Raw genomic sequence first — 16,337 nt, forward strand, 5'->3', positions numbered from 1 at the left:
CATTTTTTTCCCTCACCTGCAAGTGTGTAAGAGTTATGTTTTGATCTGTGTAATTAGGAATTCATTTAATAGGGCCCTTTTTAAAAGACACAGTGGTGACACAGACACGGCTCTGAGGCTCCCCGAGTATGAAGGTCATCCGTCTCTGGGGCATTAACTCAAGCCTGTGCAGGGAGCAGAGCTGCGGTTCTATTCTGATGATGCTCAGCTGCACAGACAAAATAACTTTTGCTTATTTCGCCATTCAGCCCACCTCCTCAATGACCCACTGCCTGGCTGGGTAGCAGTCTGCCGACCTAGTCAAAGGATAAGCAGCTAAACTGTTAGTCTCCCGAATGTTTGGACTTCAAGAGTTCGACTCCTCCGAGCTACCCCTCCTGAAGTTGACCTTGGGGAAGCCCAGTGATTTCTAGAGCCCAGTGGTGAAGATGGGGATAGGTTCTCCGACAGAGCCCTCTGGAAACTCACTAGCCTCCCACGTGGACAGGCCAGGGCAGTTCTGCTCAGCACCTCCTGGTGTGACTGATGGGCTGAAAGGACAGCTCATCAGGTCTCCCCTCTGCTCCATTTGTGTCCTCAGACCCCGCAGGCTCTCTGCTCGTACCCCCCTGTTCCCTAGGGTCTACTGTCCACCACACAGGATCCATGAGGGCCAGTGAGTCTGGCCAGACCGTATTGCTTCCTCACCTTACAAGGCTGCCCTTCCCTCTCTGCCGGGGGGTGGGGGTGGGGGGTCCGTTTGGGCCCGGAACCCTCTGTTTCGTACCAGGGCCTCCTGGTGGGACAGAAGTTCCTCTTGCCCTCGGCACCCCTTAGCCTCTCGGCAGACTTCTCCCCACTCCAGGACCTTCTTGGGGAGAGATGAGAACGCACATCAGGCCTCCCACCTTCTCTGCTCCTTCATTCATGAAGCTAAAGAAGCAGGTGCTTCCACCTCCCTGTGCTGTCTGGCCCTCCCTTAGTCCAGTGGGTCTCCTCTTGATAACGGGGCAGATGAAAGAACTTAGTCCTCTTTAGGTAAGACTTAGCTTTCAAAACCATTGCCTGGCTGAGAAAATCTCGTTCTGCGTGGCTGAATCTGCGTCTTACCCTTTCCCTTCGTGCTGCCCCTCCAGCTGCCTCGTCTCACCTGCAAGCCCTTCACTCAGCTCCCGCAGACCCGTTAGGCTGAGTTGTATACGCTGTGGTGGGCGCTGGAGTGCGGGGGCCCAGATGCAAGTGCGGAGGAAGGCCTTGCTGGCCGGCACAGAGACAAGTGACACCCTCACTGGCTTCCTGGTACCCCCAGATCCACCCTTCCCCTTCCTGGGCCAGACCCTCTACTCAGTGGCACACTTGATGAAAAGGGTGGATGATGGGACCGATCAAAGATACTGGTTGTCCCCTTGATTTTTCTTGCACACGCCTTCCTATCTCAACACATCATGTATTATACAGCCAGTGTATAATGTCAGGTAGTAGTAAGGGCCAGGAAGAAAAATTAAGAGTATAATTGAGACAGGAAGTGACACGGTGCTGTTTTACAAAATACATCAGGGAAGGCTTCTCTGAGGAGGTGGTATTTGGGGCGGGATCCTTTAGGATGGGAGAGAGGGAACGGCTAGGAGTGAACACCTTTCAGAGCCTGTGGTCCTGCCAGTGGAATGCCTCTCTGCCCCTCTCACAGGCCCTGCAGACTCTTAGCTCGGCCATCTCCGGGTCCACATAGCACGCCTGGAGTCCGAGGCTTGTTCAAGGGATCTCGAGGAGTCTAGTGCAGCTGGGGTCATTGGAGGTGAGACAGGAAGTGGGGCCAGTTATGTGGTACCGTGTGTGGATAGACTACATTTTGTTCATTTATTGATGGACGTTTGAGTCGTTTTTACTTTTTGGCTGTTATGATTAATGTTGCTGTGAACATTTCTGTAGAGGTTTTGTGTGGGCACATATTTTCATTTCTTTTGGGGATATATATAGGAGCAAAAGTGCTGGGTCATATGGTAACCCTATGTTTAAGTTTTTAGGAACTGCCAGACTTTTCCATAAGCAGCTGAGCCATTTTATGTTCCCGTCTGCTGCTGATTGAGGGCTCTAACTTCTCTGCACCCTCACCACCACTTGTTATTGTGTGTGTTTCTATTATAGCCATCCCAGTGAGTGTTAAGTGGCATCTCCTTGTGGTGTGGGTTGGCATTCCCCTAATGCGTAATGATGTCAAGCACCGTGTCATGCACTTATTAGCTATTTGTGTATCTTTTTTTTGGAGAAATGTCTATTCAGATCCTTTGTCCATATTTCACTTGTCTTTTCAGTGTTGGGTCGTAAGATTTCTGTATATATTCTGGATACAAATCTCTTATCAGACATGATTTGCAAATATTTTCTCCACTTTGTGGGTTGTCTTTTCACTCTCGATGGTGTCCTTTGACACACAAAAGTGTTTAATTGGGGGGGGGCACCTGGGTGGCTTAGTCACTTGGGGGTCTGACTCTCGATTGTGGCTCAGGTCATGATCCCACAGTTTGTGGGATCAAGCCCTGCATCAGGCTCTGTGCTCACAGCGCAGAGCCTGCTTGGGATTCCCTTTCTCGCCCTTTCTCTCTCTGCCCCTCTCCCACTCGTGCTCTCTCTCTCAAAATAAATAAACATTTTTAAAGAAGTGTTTAGTTTTGATTAAGTCCAGTTTATCTGTGTTTTTCTTTGGTTGCTGATGGTGTCAGTGTCACATATAAGAAAGAAATCATTGGCTAATCCAAAGTCATGAAAACTTACAATTTGTTTTTCCTCCAACAGCTTTATAGGTGTAGCTAAATTCTCTGGTAGTAAACATTTTTTCAGCCCCTTTAATTACAAGTTGTATGTTTTATTATTTTTCACATAAGGAATAAGCCAATTTCTCTCATTTGAAAACCAATCAAAACCTCTATTCATACAGTAAAAATTAGAATGATCAAAATCCAAAGTAGTTGTCCATAGATAGTGGTATCCTTTATATAATACTGTTACGTCTACATAAAAATGTCCCTCTGTCTTCTCGTATCTTCTTTCTCATTTCTGGATAACTAAAAATCGTGTACATGTTTGCTTATTTAATTTCCTTTACAAAATTGCTAAGTCACTAAAATCCACTAATTTTTAATTTAGAAGTTAAATAGCTGAAATTTATTTTGTGCTGCTTGTTTGGTGCTTCCTAATAAAATTAAGATTGTATATGATATCATGAGAAAATATTTCAGAATATTTACAAAAAATTTTATCAGCATTTTTACAAACCATCTGTTGACAACTCATGTGATCACGTGTGTTCCAGTTGTTGTGAAAGCAGGTCATCGAGGAATCACTAAGCAATATTCCCTTATTCCTTATTCAGTTCCTACATAATCTAGAAACTGTGGTCTTTTTTTTAAGACAGTGCTTCATCCTCTCTCTTACGAAAGATTTGCGTACACATTTTAGAAAAGCATTAAAACACTGATAAGCAAAAGGAAAACAGTAATCTCCTAAAATCCTAACACCTAGACATCCTCCTTCAGCGAGAAAGCGAGTTGAACTTGACTTCTGGTTGCATTTTTCACTCAAGGCTCTTCAACCCCAAAGCCCGAGGAACGAAGCACGATGCCTGCCTGGTTGGTTTCTTACTGAAAGTTTTGAGACCCTAGGTTTTTGTTCTTTAAAACTGAAGCCATCACCATTATCGTGTGTTTTATCGCAGGTTCCATTCCTTTTTGCTCTTTATGGGCCACCCACCTTACGCGATTCGGGAAGTGAACATAAACAAGTTCTGCAGGATCCTTAGTGAATTTGCACTGGAGTATCGCACCACCAGGGAAAGGGTTTTGCAGCAGAAACAGAAACGGGCCAACCACAGAGAAAGAAATAAGACCAGAGGGAAGATGATCACTGATGTAAGTTTCATGTCATTTATTGTGAAAGTAGATCAACCATAAAATCTCCCCGCAGTTTGGGAGCTGTGCTCCCCACCCCCCACTGTGAAAAAAATGTCCATCTTTTAAAAAGTGCTCATAAACTATTCCTCTACTATTTCTGCGAAAATCTATATAACGTACGTGGGACTAATACATGTAAATTAAGGATGTGTGGCTGGTGGAGGGACTTTAACCCATATTGGGGTGTTGTGGGATGTGGTGTCATTAAAGGCTTGATTCTTCAACCTCTGGGATGTGGGTAAAAGTGGAAAAAAAGAAAACAGTTAAATGGTGATGCCACTTATCATAGGAAGACAGGTATACTACTGATTTGGGAGTTGATTCAGGAGTTTCATCATCATAACGATGCTATGTGCAACCAACCAGTTGACCCATGGGCAACCCATTCTAGGCCTCTGAATAGAGAAATAATTGGTGAGGTTGGTCAAAGACATAATCTGAGGGCTTCCTGGCAGTCCCTTGAGTCAGAGGATATTCAGGTGGGAAGAAATCTGGACAACAGTGAACCCAACAGGAGTTCCCTTTAGCCCCTCGGGGGCGGTCGGTGGGGGGAGCCTCTGCACACTTACATGCTTGCCTCGCTCCTGGGCTTCTCTCTCCCACCTCAGCCCTGAGCCCCCCAGGTCCCGGGTGCCATGGGCATTCAGATGGGAGATGTTCTAGAAGTAGAGGGAAAAGGGATATGTGAAGAAGCCAGAGACAAAGACATACCATGCAGGTGCCTCTTTCTGATGTGTCTTTATGAAATTGATCCCATCTGTGCATGGACTCGAGAAGCACACTGGCTCTGTGATACAGAGGATGAAGTGGGTAAAGGACCAAGCAACAGGGAGTGTCATCGTCCTGGGGTTGCAATTCTCAGTGAAACTCCAGTCAGACATATTTAGGGAGGAATAAAAGCAGTTAAGAAGACCCCAGGCTACCTTCTGCGCCCCGATGGGTGTGTGTGTTGTGGGAAAAACGGAGTGCACACGATTCCTGTCCACATTCTTGAGGGATCTGACATTTATGTGGCAACCGAATCCATCATCTTAGAAATGTTGTCATTTTATGGCAGTTCTGCGGACCACCAGGGACCAACCCCCTCACCCAAACTCCTCGTTCCCTTGGAATTTTCTTGACCCTTAAAGAGTGCTCAGTTCATTTGTCTGTGGAGGGAGTCCTCTGTGCAGCCCCCTGGCAGTTCTGAATGCCAGTGCCATCACTGAGAGTTTTCCTTCTCCTCTCCTGAAATCTGGGTTCAATAGGATGTTTAGCCTCCCAGAGGACAGCAACAGGAAGCAAACTGAATCCATTTGGGCAAACTGTGGCCCACTTTGCATTCCATGGTGTTATTTTTAAAAGTTTAAAAGGGGCTTACTTGCTTTTGTGGAAATGAGACACATTGGAGGGTGAAAAATACAAGCCCAATATGCTTATAGTTACGAAAACACATGATAATTTCTTGCCAAATTTTTGAGATTTTTTTTTTACAGATCCCACTAATTTTTTAATTCTGTCCTTCTCCGAAAACATTCAGCTTGCCTATTTATAAATGGGTAAATGTTTCTGCAGTTTGATTCAAAAATATTTAAATTTCCATTAAAATGTGGGCTGTACAGGCTTCATCCTCAACATAGTCCCTGTTTCACTGGTCAGAGTGGCATCATTCACGTACAAAGACTGCCATCTGCTGGAAAACTAGGATATTGTCACTTAAGGCAAAGTGTATAGCTTCTTTTCTCAATTCTCACTTATGTGCCCAGCACTGCACTGGGCACTAAGGAAGATGTGACTGCAATAAAAGACAAGCTATACCCCAAGGGTATCCTCATGATCTGGTTAGAAAATGACATATACACAACTTACACTACTAAAAACATAGGCGATAGATTGAGTCCCTGAACAGTAGGGCTATAAATGATTTTTAGAGAAAACTATGTAGTAAATCATTTTTAATAAAGATTCTGGGTAAAATGAAGGTGGAAGTGGTAGCAGTCAAACAGACATGATTTGGCGGAAAAACTTTTTTTAATGTTTGTTTATTTTGAGAGAGCGAGAGAGCGCATGTGGAAGGGGCAGAGAGAGGAAGAGAGAGACTCTCAGGCAAGCTCTGCACCATGCACAGAGCTTGACGCAGGGCTCAATCTCATGAACCGTGAGATCATGACCTGAGCCAAAATCAAGAGTCGGACACTTAGCCAACTGAGCCACCTAGGTGCCCTGAAAAAGCAATTATTTTCCAAGATAGAGTGAAATCTGGGTAAAATCTGAAGACCCTGTGTTTAGAGTCAGCTCTGTATCTGTCCTTGTGTGCCTGTCCCTCCTCTTCTTTCTCTGTTTCTAAAATGAAAAAGGCTTCCTTTCTCAAAATCCAGGAGTCCTCCCAGCTAAGGGTCAATATGAAATTAAATAGTTCCTCCTCCTTGTTCCCTGAAGTAGTTCTAGACAAAATGGTGACATAGACAAGGCAGCACAAGACTGCGGTGGCCCATCTACTGTCATCATACTCAAGATGGGCAGCAAGAACTCAGGCTATCAGTCCCATGACCTCCACATCCGGGGACAGTGGGGAGGTCTTGAAAATGAACCAGCCAGTTATTTTAGCAACAAAATGGGTTTATTTGGGAATGGCAGCAGAATTGCAATTTGGGACATGTAAGCTATGACAAAACCATAGGGCAAGTCCAGAAAACAAAGGAAAGGAATGCTACTTTATAGACAAAAGAGGAAATTGGGAGAGGCTACTTCCAATGAAAAGTCCATTAGAAAAAAAGTGAGAGTTCGGGGTGGTGGTGGTTTCTCATTGGCTGAGTTGTGGTAGTCTCTCATTGGCTGGGCTGTTGCCAGGCAAGAAGGAAATCTTCATCCCTCTTGCTGGGGTGCTAAGGTAGGCTTCTTCCTGTTGGTGGCTGCAATTGATGACAGCATTAAGGCATGAGAGCTTCCCCTTCTGGCTTCCTATTTTAAATGTTTCCTTCAGTTTCACAGACATTTATCCTCCATTAACCCCAGCTTCCTCTTCTAGAAAAAGAGAATGCTAGTTACTTTGGGGGATGTTGAGAGGGCTCGAGATTCTGTATAGGTAACACCTTATACATGTGCTAATGATGAGAAAATGCCAATCATCCTGGTAAAATAATAAGCTCTAAACTAGAAATAAAAATAGAGCAGGACTCTTATCTCTGAGTGTGGTGCCATTTGCCTGGGGATGGTGTGGAACTTGATGAATCAGAAGCATTTTGTCATTTCAGCTGCTGAAAGTTTAGTCTGTTCTCAAAACCCTTGTGTCTGAGGGAAGCAGGAGTGCTGACACATAGGGGCACTTGTACCCCAATATTTATAGCAGCACTTTCAATAATAGCCAAATTATGGAAAGAGCCTAAATGTCCATCAGCTGATGAATGGATAAAGAAGATGTGGTTTGGGGCGCCTGGGTGGCTCAGTCGGTTAAGTGTCCGACTTCAGCTCAGGTCATGATCTCACGGTCCGTGAGTTCAAGCCCCGCATCGGGCTCTGTGCTGACCCCTCAGAGCCTGGAGCCTGTTTCGGATTCTGTGTTTCCCTCTCTCTCTGACCCTCCCCCGTTCATGCTCTGTCTCTCTCTGTCTCAAAAATAAATAAATGTTAAAAAAAAAATGAAGATGTGGTTTATATATACAATGGAGTACTACTTGGCAATGAGAAAGATTGGAATCTGGCCATTTGTAGCAACGTGGATAGAACTGGAGAGTATTATGCTAAGTGAAATAAGTCAGAGAAAAACAGATACCATGTTTTCACTCTTATGTGGATCCTGAGAAACTTAATAGAAGACCAGGAGGGAGGAGAAGGGGGAAAAAAAGTTACACAGAGGGAAGGAGGCAAACCATAAGAGAATCTTAAATACAGAGAACAAACTGAGGGTTGATGGGGGGATGGGGAAGAGGGGAAAGTGGGTGATGGGCATTGAGGAGGGCACCTGTTGGGATGAGCACTGGGTGTTGTATGGAAACCAATCTGACAATAAATTATATATATTAAAAAAAAAAATCCTTGTGTCTGATCTGTGGGCCTGGTCTTATAACCTCAGTGGAAACAGGTTAAATCGAGGGTGTGTTTAATCTAAAATCAAGAGATGGGCATGACTTTCACCTTCAGTTTGTCTTTTTTTTTTTTAATTTTGTTTAATGTTTATTTTTGAGAGAGAAGGAGAGAGAGCATGCACATGAGTGGGGGAGGGGCAGAGAGAGAGGGAGACACAGAATCCAAAGCAGGCTCCAGGCTCTGAGCTGTCAGCACAGAGCCTGACACAGGGCTCGAACTCACGAAGCACGAGGTATGGCCTGAGCTGAAGTTGGCGCTTAATTAACTGAGCCACTCAGGTTCCCCTGCCCTCAGTTTATCTTTTAAAAAAGATATTTTATTTAAAAGTTACTTAAAGAAGTTTATCTGGTGATAATTAAAAGTTTGGCGTGTCAGCTCAGAAAGCCTCCATGAGGGGCAGGTAAGAGTTTTAGAAGAACTGAGTTTCATGTTTCAGAGGAAAGGGTAACAGGACCCATTCTACTTGGGCGGTTGTTCTGTGTGTTCTGCCTTCCCTGTGTGTGGAAGGACCTGGCAGCCTAGGTGGGGAGGGCTCTGGCATTCGGGATGAGAGGGAGGACAGTAGCTGGCAGATTGCATTGGGCAGATGGAGGCTGGTCCACTTCCGGAGGGCCCTGGTGACCAGCAGGTTGTGGTGGGTTCCACAGGACACGGCCAGCTGAATAGCAGGCCACAGAGCTGGGAGTCAGATCTTAATTGTACGGAAACCAGGTATGCTGGCTATCAGCCCTTGGGCGGCCTCAGGAGGTTGGTCTGGAGCCCCACAGATTCCTCGTGACTTTGGTCAGAACTGGCCTTGGGGCTCACAGAGGGAATGTCTGGACGAGGGCAGGAGGGTTGTGCAGTCAGGGCCTGGCAGTTCCCAAATCAGGAGGGCGCACCCCGGTTTTGATGGCCAGTTTCTGTATTTGGAATTTGCTATGACATTGAGATGCTCTCATCTTTGCTGACTTCTGCACCGTCTAAGAATCCCTTCTGTCTTTTCCATCCTGTCCTGTCCTCTCGGGCAGACTGACGAAGAGGATGAAGTGGAGGTAGGACTGTTGATAAACATGAAGAATGCCACATTTGGCCTTCCCAGGCGTGCTGTAGAGTCTAACTTAACATAAGCGGCATGAGGCATCAGCACCATTCAGTGCTCTAAACCATGCATGGTTGTTTTCTGGTTGCTTTCGTGTGATCACTAACCTCCTGACATGGGTTCTCATCATGCTGTGTATGCCAGGAATCAAGGGTTACCTGCATTTTCCAAGCTGTGCCTGAGTCCCAGGCCCTGTCAGGAATGGCCAAGTTCTAATATTGGAGATACTCTCCAATATTGGAGAAGTGGACAGGGAATTTACCCTCCAGCCCCCTGTCTGAGCCTTTTGGCAACTCAAATATGAGAACTGGATTCTAGAATAACCGTAGAAAGAGCCCTAAAACCAAACAGGAAGTGGGATAGTGGCCACGAAAGCAGTCCCCTCTCATGGGCAGCTTTTGACTTGTGTCTATTTTCTCAGCCGGAATCCATCGGGTTCGTTGGGATTCACGTGTGCAGGGGTGGGATGACGGGGCTCCTCTTCCCGGTTCCGGTGCAGATGGGAGAACCAGAGACCAAGTCAGGGCTGATGGGCCCTGGGAGATGAGGAGGGAGCAGTGCAGATGGCACGAGCAGACGAGTCCTGGGCTCTGCTGCCATGGCTGAGACACTCGATGACAAGAGGAAGCCAGGAATCTGTAGAGCTGCTCTTTGCAAACATTAGTCTGACTGACTTTCTGTTTCTCCTCCAGATGTTTGCCCTTGTGTACATATGGCCCAGTGTTCTAGCATACCTCTTTTAAAACATCTAAACCCTGATTCTTTGCTCAGCTACAATTAGAGAATTTCACCACGTACATGTACTGCATGTTCGAACAACTACATTTCTGACACGGCCAGAAGTAGCGAGTGTTGCCCAACTCAGTTTCGGCATGAATTTCTGTGTCGTGTTCGGGTCTGGGCCCTGCAGCTGATTCCCTTGGGGTCTTTGGCATGTCACTGAATCTTCAGTTTCCTTCTCTGCAAAGTGAGATGGGACTAGATCTGGAAAGATTCTACCTATCGCTTACCGTGGTATGATTGTGTGACTGAATCCCACGTTTTAAACCATCATAAGTGGTAGATAAGAAAATTTTAACTGCATTCTGGTGGTAAATTAAAAAACAACTCGATAATGTGATTAACGGGGCATATTTGAATTCTCACATCAGGGCTTTGGGGTTGGAAACAGATGTGGTTTCTGAGTGCTTCCCAGGGTTGATGTCAGTCGTCCCTAGCAGGCAGCCACCGAGGGAATCTGCAGTGGGCCGGGAGAGCCTGGAGAGGGGAGGGCCAGGTGTGGCCCTTCTGGGACCATGGTTTTTCTTTCTGGTCAGAGAACTTGGGGCATACATGGATGGATGTCACTGGCTCATTGACAACCTCAGTGACTGCCCTAGCGAATGCATCTGCAGAATGCACACAAACAACGAAGAGGGAGGTTTTCCTCAACGAAATGTTTTGTGGGCTTGAGTTGGTGTTTTGGGGAGTCACCTCAGCCCCTCACCCCTACTTTGGTCTCGTAGTCCGGCAAGTTCTCCAGCAGCTCTCCGGCGCCTCTGAGCCAGCCGCAGGGCCTGAGCTACGCAGAGGACGCCACGGAGCACGAGAACATGAAGGCCGTGCTGAAGACCTCGTCGCCCGCCGTGGAGGACGCCACCCCGGTGCTGGGCGTCCGCACACGCAGCCGAGCGAGCCGAGGTAACTCCTGGGCCGGAGGCAGTTGAGGGGGGCTTCCCCAGATGACCACCCACGGGGACCCGGTTCCCAGCACAAGGGTACAGGTTACTGGGCCCAGGAAGTATCTGCTCAGGGCCTCCGACTCCCCGGGACCTCCAGTGCTGACCACACACGTTCCTTCACGCACACGTTTGTGACCCACTGTAGTGCTTCGTCTCAAAGACCAATCCTCCCAGAGGTAAAACTGAATTCACACAAGAGGAGTTATTATTATGAATGAATCCTTATGGGTTAAAGCCGGCGGGGTGGGGGGGCAGGAAACTACCAAACGCAGCCAGCGGAGTATTTTGTAAATGAGGTTTTCTCTAGGACACTGCCAAGTGTACCCATTGGTGTGCTGTCTGTGGCACCTGAAGGCAGCCGTGGCCTGGCTGAGTGGTGGTGGGAGAGACTGTGAGGACCCTACAGCCTAAAGTTTTCATGAGCTGGCCCGTGTAGAAGAAGTGTGCCGGCCCCCGGATGAAAGCACTATCCCTTTTTTGCCTTTTTCAATCTTTAGAGGCAATGAAGCGATGAAAACTGAAGATGGTAAAGACAGATAAGAGTTTCCAGATTCGTTTCATAAGTTGGAAGGGATATTTTATTGTAATTAAGAATGAGGTGCATTTTTCGTCTGAGAATGTTTACTGGTGTCCCCTAGTCTAGTCTGACACCACGTGATCCCCTCCTCGCTTTCCTCACTGCCTGCAAGACGTGGCCCACACTGTTCATGCTGTCGCTTCAGGCCCCTGGTCTCAGCTTGTCTCCCACACTTGGCACTCACTGGCCCTCCCACTGGGCACCACCCTTCTCTGCACCCGCATCTCCCTCAGCCCCCTCCGCTGTTCATGCTGTCCCCTTTTCCTCTGCCTGTCCAGCCCCCCTTCACCTCCAGAATCTGCCTCCTCCTTCGTCCTCCTCAACTCACTGGGCCCATCCTTCCTCCCCTGTGCTCCTGAGCACCCCCCTTCAGGCTGCCTAAAGATTACAAACTTTATCACTAAAGAGAATGAGCTCCTGACGGACAGGCTGTCTCTCCTCTTGGTGTTTGCTTCACACATACACTGCAAACAACTAACAGAAAGCATATCATTTATTGTCCAAACTGGGGTGCTCTGGCACCTGAGAGCAGTTCTAGTAGTAATTAGAGAGGGGCAAAAAATAGAACAGGCCAGGAAAACTGGGTTGTGTGTTGGCTTCCACATCACGGAAACTCGGTAAGGAAATGTGTGCATGCGATGCCCATCAGGCATCCTCCCAGACTCTGGAGAACATTGAGACTCACAGGATGACAGATGGCAGCTACAAAGTAGAGTTGTGAGCTGGAGACACCCCTGAGAAGGCCCTTCAGTGACTTCTAATTGGCTTTGTGTTTTTGGAATTTTGCTGTTGTCAACCCTGTTAAAAGTAAGAAAAAAATAGTAATGATAGTAACAAGAACTTTGACATAAGAGACAAAGTAAATGCAGTTTCAAGTTTTCTTTAGAAGAAAATAGGTCACACATTACATTTGGTTTCTTGGAACTTCTTGTCAACCCAAGGACCATAAGCTGCCATCCAAGGAGGAGTCTTGAAAGGGCTTCCAGGCAGGGTTCCAGGTCCCTAAGGCATATGTGGGATTCCCTAGGGGAGCTGCACTTCAGGATTTTTACAAAATTACCACATGTTTTTCTTACTTCATGTGAGTTCAATATCACTCTAGCTCCTTTGTCTGTTTCTTAATGTTGGACTTTGGTTTTTACCCTTTTTGCAGGGGTTTTACTTTGATATGCAGCTAAGAATATGCCAGAAAAAGGGCTGCCTCCCTCCACCCTTGCCCCAGTGGTATCCTGAGACACAGACAGCAAAGCAGGAAAGTCATATCTTCTACTACAACCTTGATTCCCAAACTATACCTCAAATACTTCATATACTATGATTACATCAAAGAATCAAAGATTGGGTTCTCTGGGATTTGGTTTTTCCAAATCCCCTGTCTTCTAGGTAGTCTTGGATATGGAATTAGGAGAAAATAAATGAATATATGAATATTCTGCTGTAGCAATGAAAGGGCTGCCTTTTGGTAACCAACAGCAGAAAGACACAGCTGTGAACAACCACAGCCCTGAGCACTTTATGGGGTATGTTCTGATTGTCTGATTTTCTGTGAGGAAGGAGAGGTATCCTCCACTTGGCCAGTGCTATTTATAAAAGGTCCTCCATTTATCAGAAAAGCCAAGTAGCGACACAGAGGAAGAATGTATATACAAGAAAGAATCTAAGAAGAGTGACAAAAAGTGTTGAATGTGAGATGGTGAAGAAGGTAGTAGCATTAGAGGCATAGCAGTAGAGACTATCATTCTCAATGCTGCTTTTATGAAGCGTAAAACAAGGGTAAGAGTAAATAAAACAGCTTTGCGGTGTGGTGGGGTGTGTGGAAGGGAATCACTTATACCTGTGGTACTCAAAACGACCTAAGACATCCCACAGATGAGTCTAGACTCTCTGGGCCCAGCAGCTCTTGCAGGCTTTGTGTCCTGGCCTGCACGTGGCCACCAGGAAGTTGAAGGGGGGTGTCAATGGCCACATGGAGTTGACCACAGCCATCAAGGGTCTGGAGCCCTATACCTGGGTGGCTGCAAGGGTAGCTCGATGGAAGCCATCTGCGGAGATGGAGCCTAGTTTGTCTAATGGAACATAACAGGCTGCAAATTTTAAGAGAGAAAGAGATGAGAAAGGAAGACTGTTCAGTTTCTCTGCACATTCAGGGACTTCTGCTTCCAGATGGCACATAGTAGGGAGGGTCAGAGCACCACTCCTGCTCAGACAACTAGAATTTGTTTTAATACAGTGGCAGAAGCTTTCTTTTAAAAGATATCAGCAAACTGGTAAGGGAAAGAGGACTAGACAAACTAGAATTGTAGATGAGCTGAGAGCCCCTCCTTAGGACCATTTGCCAAATCTGGACACAGAGCCAAAAACTGGGCCTACTGTGGGCAGAGAGACTCAAATAGTAGAGAGAAGTCAGCCAAATGTCTAATAGCTACGTGAGTTGGCATAAGGGTTTGGAAGTAGAGGGTCTCCAAACTCCAGGACTGTTTTCTCCATGAGACATTTGCTAAGTGCTGGGGCAGCATGATGAGGGAGAGGCTGGGTCAGAAAAGTTGGAGGAAATCTCCTGTAGCCTTGAAGGGCCGAGGAAACAAAGACGAGCTTGAGTAAGCACCTTCAACAAATACATACAGATATTTAAACACAGAGGTGGACTGATTCTTCACTAAAACTACAGTCTGGTCCCGACCTCATTCCGTTCTTCACCATGTCTGCTTAACAGAAAAGAGCGAAGGCTGGGGGAAATAACATGGACTCCAGTGTCTGCATCCTTCTGTACACAAAGTCCAGTGCAGAGTCCAAATTACAAGCCAAGAGAATAAGAAAACGTGCCTGACAAGGAAAAGGAAACACTAGCAGCAGATCCACAGGTGATCCGGATGTTGAAATTTGCAGCCAGGGTTGAACCATTCCGAATGTTAAAGAACACAAAGGAAAATATAGACAAATTGATTAAAAGGTGGACACTTGCAACAGAAAATTGGAATTTATTAAAAAAAATAATTGAATGGACATTTAAGAACTGCAAAAGAAATGTCTGAAATAAAGAACTCGTTGAGTGGGTTTAAGAGCAGACTCATCCCAGCAAAAGAAAGGATTAATGACTTCACAGATGAGTTATTAGAAAATGTACAAAGTGAAGCATAGGAAAACAATGGGAAGAGCAGAACAAAATGTAAGAGGAAGAGGCACACAGTCCAATGGTGTAACCTATGTATAATGGGAACAGCAGGAAGAGATGGATAAGAAGCAATAATTGACAAGGTCATGGCTGAGAATTTCCCAGAGCTGATGATAGGTATCAGCCCCCACATTTAAGAAACTTAGCAAATTCAAGGAGAATAAAGAGGAAAGCATATGTCATACAATGTAGGCAGACTGCAAGAAAACCAAAGATAAACTCTTTTAAAAAACCAAAGGGAAAAGATAGATTACCTTCTAAAATATGACAGTCAGGATGAGGGCTCACTGTTAACAGAAGCCTTGGAAGTTAGAAGAAAGAGAAATGACATCTTCAAACCGCCAGAAAGAAAAGCTTTAAACCTAGAAGTCTATATCCAGGGAAATTATTTCAGAAACAAAGGCAAACTTGTATCACACTCTATTTTGATGTAATTATTTCCCTTTTAGACTATTTCTTTAGGTTAGGTTTTTAAGGGGAAAAATAAATTACAGTGTTATCTTTCAAACTACGCTTTACATTGTTTTTTTTTTTTTTTTTTTTAACTGAAGTGTAGTTGATATACAGCATTACGTTAGTTTCAGGTGTAAAACATTGTGATTCAGCAAGTCTAAATTATCAACTCACATATTTTTAAAAATGAAGTCAAAGTGATACAGTGCTATCATAGTCTATAATACTTCATTCTTTCTATTTTGTCTCAGTATATAAATGTCTTGCTAACACTTGGGAGACTGTGGTGAGCCAGTGGCCCTTTGGGTCTGTAAAATATATGGGCAGTGTTTCCCTGATGCTATGTGTGGGTCCAAGGGTTCCAGGAAAAAAAAAATCCAACCTGTACATGACCAGGATAAATGCATATAAACAGCTCTCAGGCAGGCAAATAACCAAGGAGGGGTGGGGGTTAAAAAAAAAAAAAAGCAGGACGAGGACTGAGGTCATGAAAGAATGACATCATCACAAAACTGAGTCTGGCAATCCTGAACATATGGCAGCATATTCCTTTGAAGCATCTCCTGACACATTACGGTGAAGGCAGCTCTCTGGGAATGTATAAGATGGGAAGAATAGGTAATTCTTGGTAGGAAGATCAGATGATGCCTTCATTTTCTGGCCCAGTGCTCTGAGAATATATTATGAGCAAATGCAGTTGATTGAAATTTGTGTGTTTTGGGAAGGGTAGTTTGGCATTTTAAAATGAGACGCAGAATTAGAAACCAGTAGGTAAAAGGGAAAACAGGAAATTGCTGGGCAAAACACAACTGCACTATCGATTGCTCTGTCTGCTCTGAGGAGGACCATTGTTCAGAAGCTCTGAAGAGTCCCAGTGTGACAGCTGTGCCCGTATGAGGCCTCTTGCCTCCAATTAGACCACCTGGACCATCCTGAGAATGCAGAAACATTCAGCAATTTCAAAAGTTCTTTTCTGAGAGGAACCTATTTTAAAGGGTTTAATGATGTTGAAAAATCTAGTCTTATGGGAGCAAGTAGACCAGGTGCCCTTGGGCATAAGCAGAGAAAGTACAATTTACTGTTTTCGTATGTGCCAGTGCTGTAGCTACGCTCCCACTCGTAAAATAAATGTTTAAAATAACATAGACAACAACACAAACCTTGTCACCCAAAAACATATGGACCTATCTAACCACAGGTCTCAGATACATGCAGGTGGTGGAGCCCCAGGAATCCTACTCCTTTTGCAAAGTGTGAATTATTTATGTATGCACTTCAGTGATATGCATTTTACTGGCTGAAATTATAACTAAATTATAGCATATTACATATTTGCTGTAAA

The 16,337-nt window shown here is 45.4% G+C and overlaps 1 protein-coding gene across 14 annotated transcripts in view; it reads left to right on the plus strand.

Annotated features, from left to right (window-relative positions):
* FHOD3 (formin homology 2 domain containing 3) overlaps positions 1–16,337 on the plus strand; it is a 469,161-nt gene that overhangs the window by 440,593 nt on the left and 12,231 nt on the right. For 10 of the 14 annotated variants that reach the window (XM_053902586.1, XM_053902585.1, XM_053902587.1 and 7 more), the window contains 3 exons: positions 3,692–3,884; positions 9,002–9,025; positions 10,578–10,752. In XM_053902586.1, the coding sequence (XP_053758561.1) occupies positions 3,692–3,884; positions 9,002–9,025; positions 10,578–10,752 (392 nt within the window). The remainder of the gene's footprint in view (positions 1–3,691; positions 3,885–9,001; positions 9,026–10,577; positions 10,753–16,337) is intronic. The other 4 variants (XM_053902584.1, XM_053902596.1, XM_053902594.1 and 1 more) reach the window with 1 other exon arrangement.

This window comes from Panthera pardus, unplaced genomic scaffold, assembly GCF_024362965.1.
Source record: "Panthera pardus isolate Hobbes unplaced genomic scaffold, ASM2436296v1 HiC_scaffold_15, whole genome shotgun sequence".
NCBI classification, from domain to species: domain Eukaryota; kingdom Metazoa; phylum Chordata; class Mammalia; order Carnivora; family Felidae; genus Panthera; species Panthera pardus.